The sequence below is a fragment of the Ylistrum balloti genome, unplaced genomic scaffold (genome assembly GCF_031769215.1).
Source record: "Ylistrum balloti isolate Yb309-2 unplaced genomic scaffold, AGI_CSIRO_Ybal_v1 Utg370978, whole genome shotgun sequence".
Lineage (NCBI taxonomy): Eukaryota > Metazoa > Mollusca > Bivalvia > Pectinida > Pectinidae > Ylistrum > Ylistrum balloti.
In genome coordinates this window covers 221,870-229,936 of record NW_026782548.1, presented here as the reverse complement: position 1 = coordinate 229,936, position 8,067 = coordinate 221,870, and the positions used below count along the sequence as shown (strand labels likewise).

Here is an 8,067-nt window from a genome sequence, read left to right as displayed (position 1 = left end):
ATTTATTGTAAATATAACCATATATATATAATCAATGTAACCATACCATATATATATTTGTAATCAATGTAGGAAATCATACGATTGTGAACCGAGATATTTCCAAATTTGGCAATACAGGTTCACCACCGTGATCATTGGGTATTATACTTACCGCATTGAAATGTGTATACCGTTCACATAATGATAACAATGGCCGTGAGAAGGAAGGCTCCCGGTTAATCCGAACAGACTGTGCTATTTACGGACAGTCTCCGACTTATGGTGAGTATATCTTTATTTACATACAGAACCGTGGGTAAAAATTTGTTTATCATCAATTTCTTAATGTGCACACAAGATACGTTTTGTGTGCAAGTTTGTTCACATTTGTTAAGGACTGTATACATATGTGCTTAGCTAATATTTATGTGGTTGTGTTTACATCACTGTTACATTTGTAAACAATAACATAAGTGAATCGTGTGTGTGATAAATGACGTTACATCTATACTGTATTTTACGTCATAGCTTTCCAGTTAGGCTATGATATGACAGACATGTCGTTAAGACCAGTACCTATATCAACTCATACTCTCAATTTTCCCCTTAACAAATGACCCAAAGGAAATATCTGATAACTATTTTTGTATCGTTGGAGATTTTTCATATACTGCGTTTTGGTTATTGTTCCTTTTCTCATTATTTCCGTCTAGAGTTTAACTTATACAGGAAAAGAGAGCAGGACACTTCAGTGCTTATGTATACCAAATACTGACATATCGTAAATGTTTTCGGCTTTTCAGAAAAAGAACTGTCACCCTCACGTAAATTGTATTTATGTCAACATCCTATAGAGCTATTCATACCCAGCATGATATGTATAGAGAAACGTGTCGAACTCTAAATGGACAACCAAATGACACAGTACGTCCTAGTACATACGGGATTTTTCGGCTTAAATATGATTTCTTGTTTGGTTGTTGTAATATTAATATTACAATCTTATATATGTATATACTATAATAATATATAATATTATATATATATATATAGAAAATTGTTTTAAAAAAACACACAAGAAAAAGTTAAGTTAGCATTTTGCATAACGTTTTCACAGCTTAGCTGCTCCTCAGTGCAATGTAACTATGCAAAGAATCTATGACGTCATGTGTATTGTCCACTTTTGTCCAATTTTCTTTATATTATCACTTGCGTATCGTCATTAACTATATTATATATATATACGTAACACTGGTAACTACTAGGTGCAATATGAAAGCCATGCAGATGACCCAGGTTCGATCGAGGACCCAGGTTCGATCCCTAGCGGAGGAGTTTTGAATAAATAACGGTCTCTGCTACGTTCAAAATCAGAACATGTTATTATTACATAGAAGTACTATGTAAGAAATTATACAAAACATGCAAATGGTATCAATCGGTCAAAATATGTCCCGAACAGTGATAAACAATTTGTCGGATGCTTTTGTAAGTAAGGTCTAATGTTACTGTTGCAGTACGAACCTCCTTTCGAAAGACTTTCATGCCATGAAATCTTATTTAAAAAATCTTAATAAAAAATAACTTGGTCATGAAAATTCTTTAAAATCTATCTCATATCAATTCTTGTCAAATGATAATGTCGTGCTAATTTTATGAACCATCCAACTTTCCCCCTGTGTTTTTGTCAGTACAGGACTTAAGTTTTTAGCTGGAGACATGTCACCCGTGATATTTGTTTTGGAATCGCTTTGTTAACCTTGCCGATAATTCCATGTCCTCGGGTATTCTAACAATTGAGCTCTGTTGTTGACGTTTCGGCCCAACGGATCTTTTGTGTATTCAGTATTTCTATGTTCGGTTTGTAGTAATGCATTTTTATTTGACCTCTAGAGTTTAAAGCGTCATATTTATCGTGACATGTAAAGTCTCTTCGTACTGCATTACCGGTACGCATCTAACATAGAGGAAATCATAGTACACGCAATGTTTGTGACAACAGCAGGTAAACACTAGTACTATAACAGCAGATTGTTTCTTACAATAACAAATTGTAGACATTAGTTTATAAACCGATCTATTAGAAATGTCGACATCTTCTTGATATTGGTAACTGGAAATACATTGTAAATGTTTAATTATGATGGTTCAATGAGGAAATTAAGCTCCTCTACTAGATTTCATATTGTCAAAAGAAGTGATATTCATATCTTATGTAGGCGCTAATTCTATTTTAATGAAGAAAATATAAAATAAGAACGTGCCAGTAGTTGCCACGTTATAGTTTTAATTCAAATAATGCATTCTGCGGTATTTAATGTAATTTGGTTTTTACATGATACATTGTGAAGATGTTTTGTGCTAAATGTGCTAAAACGTACACCTTTCTACCATATTTGTTTATTCATTTTCATTCAATTTTCTGAACTATCTGAAAATAATAAACAAATAAACAATGTTTTCAGTGAGACTTCTCAATGTGTCACCAAAAAGTATACTTTTAATGTATTCTTGTCATTCAAATGTGTCATCATTGCTGGTGTACTTTCAAATGTGTCATCATTCACGTGTACTTTCAAATGTGTCATCATTTCAGGTGTACTTTCAAATGTGTCATCATTTGACGTGTACTTTCAAATGTGTCATCATTTCACGTGTGCTTTCAAATGTGTCATCATTTCAGGTATACTTTCAAATGTGTCATCATTTCACGTGTACTTTAAATGTGTCATCATTTCACGTGTACTTTCAAATGTGTCATCATCTCACGTATAGTTATCGTTTTTACGCGTTCTTTCAAATGTAATTTTATTGCTTAATTTTCAGTCAATTTTTGTTGTTAATCATTCATGCGGAATTTTCAAATATATTACCAATTATTCTGAAAAGTCAAATTATACACATAGCTGATCTTTTGTCACTGCAGATTTTTTCTTGAATAGAGATCTGTATCACATTCCGGTAACACTAATTTGTAGCATTAGTAATTTGTAAGGCAAAATTACGAGTTATTGTCCAATGTATTTTTTCAAAAGACCTCAGAACTCCAACTTTGCTGTTTGTTGGTAATTGACAAAACCTCAATTTCCTATTTTTGATGTTTACTCTTTCAGAAATATTAATGTGCTGTTTAAAAGACGTCTAAATAACTTCGTATAGAATTTAGTAAATTGGGAATGTCGGCCATGTACACCGGGAATGAGATTCCCGTCAAATCGACTACAATCTCAAAATGTTCGTAATTGCTCACACGTTGTGGAACCATTTTTGTCTGGTGTAATACTGCCAGTACCGACAACGTGAAACATTTATTGTCCTTGTTCTGGACATTGCCGACTGATTTTTTGGCCTTAGATTGATCGGAAGACGAATGTAGAGTCTTCTAGAGGTTTGTAACCATTAACGTGTTTTAGTTCCGAGGGTTCAATTCACACCCTGTCACTGATACTCGATAAAGGAAGAATACGTGTTTTGAACCCTCTCTCATGCCCTCGTCTAAATTTTCGCATTTTAGACTAATTTGAAATTTACCTCTAAAATCAGGTGTGATGGATTACATGACCTCCCCTTTGAGTTTAGAAAATTGGAGCTGAATACAAATATACCATTGGATACCCCTTCTTTCAGAGCTCTGTCTAATTTCTTTTTGATGTCATCGAATCTAAGTCCCTGTCGGGCATGCCAGTGACTTTAAAAGAAATCAACCAAGTGCCTATGTATTCCTGGCACAAGCGATTGCTTTCCATCTCTCTGATCACGTTTTGGTATTGACTAGTCCTCCAAGGCAGTTTCTTCGATTGCCTCCACTGGACAGCCGACACCCATTTGACTGATGAGTTTAGGTGTGTTCTCGATATCTGTCACCTCTACCTATAACGTTGTATTTCTTATGTCTCATCAGTAGATCTTACCTCTATGACATTTATCGCATTTCGATATCTGTCACTGTGTTCACTGAGATGCCTATGTTCAAATGCTTTATCGCAATGTTGGCGGAACAAATTTCATTCTTAGGCTTTCTTTTTCTCATCCCGTAATGCAGTCTGTCTCTGACTCTCTGTCTCTTTTTCTCTCTTCCCCTCCCCCCCCCTCTCTCTCTCTCTCTCTGCCTCTCTGCCTCTGTCTCACTGTCTCTGTCTCACTGTCTCTGTCTCTGTCTCTCTCTCTCTCTCTCTCTCTCTCTCTCTCTCTCTCTCTCTCCCTCTCTCTCCAATGTATCGTCATGATGAAATACGCCTACGTAAGTAGATCCTACTCCTTCTAGTAACGGCTCACGATATATTATTTTTGTTTGTTTGGTTGTTTCCTATTGATTTTCCAATATTTCGGCCTTTCGGCGGACTGTTTTTTGTCCGTTTCATGCCCGTATTTATACCCTTCGAAGCCATTGTTGGAAATCGCATAATTTGATTGGCTGATTGAAAATTTCTGACCTTCCCTGCTCTAAACCACATGGCCTTTCTATCAAGCGAGACTAACTTGAGAAAGTCGATCATGCGATGAAAAATATGCGTGTGTAGTCCGCCATTTGTCTTTCTTAATTGATTTCTTAACACTTTAAAACACCCAACGATATAATGTTTGTATGTGCTAACATTGAATATGAAGATTTTCACGAGATGTGTCGCTATATAATATTACGCGTATTATGTATCAATGTATGTTAACGGACTAGTAGATATCTTGATGAGCGATCGTGTAAATGATATCGACAACGACTGTGATGACACAGGCCGATGTAAACAACACCAGGGTACATACTATACACACTGAGGATCTAATTATAATAGAGTTCACCACTGAGACAAATACATATATTTGTGCAAATCGTGAACTTAGTGAACTTTGATTCCAAATATGTCTTTATGTTAAACTACGGGGGAATTTTTCAGTAAAGTCAAAAGTAACGAGGATTTCAGGTAACGTCCGATTGGGTCATATTTTCTTTACTGAACGTGATGCAATAGTTATACACTCTAGTTATCGGTTCATGGAACCATCCCGGCACCGCCCCGAAGTCACCATGGAACCACCATAAAACCATCCCTATTTAGTTTATACTGTTTGAAGGTGTTTTCTAGCACATAATTATAAATGGACTCCAATGGGAAGTTGTATTTTTGACCTTCAGAAAATTTCGCTTAATGTAAAAAGAGCACATTCTTTCCCAAAAACCACCACATCTTTATCTCCTGTTCTAAACATAAACATTTTATAACCAGCATGTTAGGTTTCTTTCAAAATTGAAGAAATGATATTGTATCATTTTCCCCCAAGAAACATATATTTTGTCTTCATTTTTGGCACAAAAAGGGCGATACATTCTTGTGTATGTACATGTTTGGACTTAGATGCTACCAATAGCACATATAAGCTGTTGTGTTTGATTCTTAGGCCATTTTGAAACCACACGTTTCAACCTTTTTTTTCAGAATAACAACAAATCTGAGAAAAGTAAGATGACTTGACTTGTCCTACAAGGTGCACCAAGATGTTCAACAAAATCCATCATAAAATGTGGAATTTATCTTTCCCTAAGGTGAAACTGTTGATGATGATCGTTACTGTGGGAGTGTTGACCATATACTGCTTAATGTGGGGAATGACGTCTTCACTAACGCCATCTTTTTGTGAGTAAAAATGACCTCGGCTTGCGAACTCATTCAGAATCTAAACTGAAACCCTGTTTGTTTTTTCTTCCAAATTTCCAACCAGAGGCTCGCCACTTAAGTCTTTTTTCAGCTTCACCAAAATACAGCTTATATTTTAAGAGAGTGACGATGTATTTTATTTATCCTGCAAAATTGATTGAAAATCAGACAATCAAAACTCAGCAGTTTTATAACTCTTTATTTACCTGTTGTTGACGTTACACTGTACTTTGCCTGATTACGTACGTCAAAATAATTGCTCCGCGCAGAAATGTAGTTCCAAACTTCAACGGATATGGCAGCGCTTTTATGAATTTTCATACATATGCAACATATGGAATCACTTATTACGACATTTATTTATATTATAAAACCTATTTTATAAAGTAAAAGTGGCAGGTGTATTCCGACAATGGCACTTCCAGTTGCAGGATAAAAAGATACATGTAAATGCTATATGAGACATTCATTGCTACCCAATGTGGATTTTTTCATTTAATGCTGAGCTTCAGAACTATTACTGGTCTCGAATTTCTTGGTCACATGACGTTTATATTCGTCAGTATATACTTTACTATCTAAAATACAAGGTATAGTCAGTTGTATAAAACTAAATACTTTCCAGTTTTTAGATCTTGATCTTTTCGGAGTTAACATATCCCTAACGGTGGATCAGATAATCTTAAATATCATAAAGCCTTGGTTTAGTTTCAGAATTTGATCAGGGAGCGAGACAATCCCGGATGTTTTCAGCGCCTGTTCAGGTATGGGTCAATTGGGACTACTTTGTTAGTATGACTATTGATAATTCATGTAGCTGTGTATACTGATACATACGGTTGATACTCCGGTCCGCAAACATTTTTAGCAATCTGTGTTTAAATAAATGTTTACTCGTAGTGAAAGGGTCAGACAATATTTTGAAAACGGTGTCTTTCATCTGGAATTAAAGTTGTTCACTATGGATATTGTATGAGAAAACAACTTGAATAGATGAAGGGAGTTTAAATTTGAAACAGAATACCAATCAAATATATCAGTTATGTTTCATTGCAGAGTGATTTGCTACGCCAGAGAAAAGACCATTTAGATACTGAGTGTGACGCAATGATTGCTAGTGGTATTATGAATATGACGTTGAATATTTCTAAACTTTCCAACGTAGTGGTCGACGACAAATATGGAATTATATATTGTTACGTTCCAAAAGTTGGGTGTTCCAACTGGAAAAGGATCTTCTTGCATATGACTGGCATGTTTGATAAGACCAGGACAAGACCAGAAGACTTAAAACACAACGAGGTTCACTTCAAATATAGAAAACGACTTCGTGTTCTCTCGACTTATTCTGTTTCCGGTATACGTCATCGATTACGAAACTACCGGAAGTTCATGTTTGTTCGTGAACCAATGGAAAGATTGCTCTCTGCATATCGTGACAAATTTGCTGGAGTTGGGTTAGAGGATAAGACGTTTCAAAAGATAGCTGATGATATTTGGAATATCTTCCATGAGGATTCTCCTTTAAACGGACATGTTCAAAAAGGTGGCATCACATTTTTAGATTTTGTGAAATATTTGGTAGAAATGAATACACTTCAAAAAGCCAATTTCAGATTTGATGAACATTGGGAGCGACAAAGTAAACTGTGTTATCCGTGTCAAATAAACTATGATTATATCGGCAAATACTCAACACTTGGGGAGGATGCTGAATACATTTTACAACACATTGGACTTTCTCAATATTCATTTCCAAAAAGATCTGTTTTTTATAATGATTCGAAAACAAATGACATGCTTGAAAGTTATTTTTCAACAATACCAAGTTATTACAGAAAGCAATTACATAAAGTTTACGAAACTGATTACCGGCTATTTAATTATACATTTCCGTTTGATCTGTGATACTGCATTTTTTACAGCTTTAAATATTATTCGCCATTTAAAAACATTAGTTGTGTTAATTTGCGATGTCCCAATCATGGATAAGGGAATAAAATAAGAAGTTGAAGTCTTGCAATACTGGGGGCGGCGATAGGGAAGTCGGTTAGAGCATTAGATTGGGTGGCAGGAGCATCCCAGGTTCACGTTTCGACACTCCCTACTCATGGCGATTTGTGTTTCTCGTGGCCGGTCCGTGCGGTTGTCCTTGGACAAGGTAGCAGGAAACAGTTTATCTGCATTTTTTCCTGAAATCATAGGTCATGTTTGAGATATACAGGTAAAGCATGTTATGAAAAATACACCTTTACATGTATATACATGTATGTTAACTTTATAATAATTGCATTTGCTGTAAAGAAATAAAAGTTATGTTAACAAAATATCCCATGATTTCTAACAAAAATATAAAATGCTAAAAATTCTAAAATATCACTAATTTCAACCCATCTCTATCAACTACATCGCATTTCAGCAAATATCAACATGA

At 35.2% G+C, this 8,067-nt stretch overlaps 1 protein-coding gene across 1 annotated transcript; it reads left to right on the top strand.

The window, feature by feature from the left end:
- Window positions 1-231: 231 nt before the first annotated feature.
- LOC132559849 (carbohydrate sulfotransferase 11-like) lies at window positions 232-7,830 on the top strand. The gene is made up of 4 exons (XM_060224479.1): window positions 232-264; window positions 5,415-5,612; window positions 6,342-6,397; window positions 6,690-7,830. The coding sequence occupies exons 2-4, from the start codon at window positions 5,474-5,476 to the stop codon at window positions 7,539-7,541; spliced, it is 1,047 nt and encodes a 348-aa protein (XP_060080462.1). The 5' UTR covers window positions 232-264; window positions 5,415-5,473; the 3' UTR covers window positions 7,542-7,830.
- Window positions 7,831-8,067: the final 237 nt, after the last annotated feature.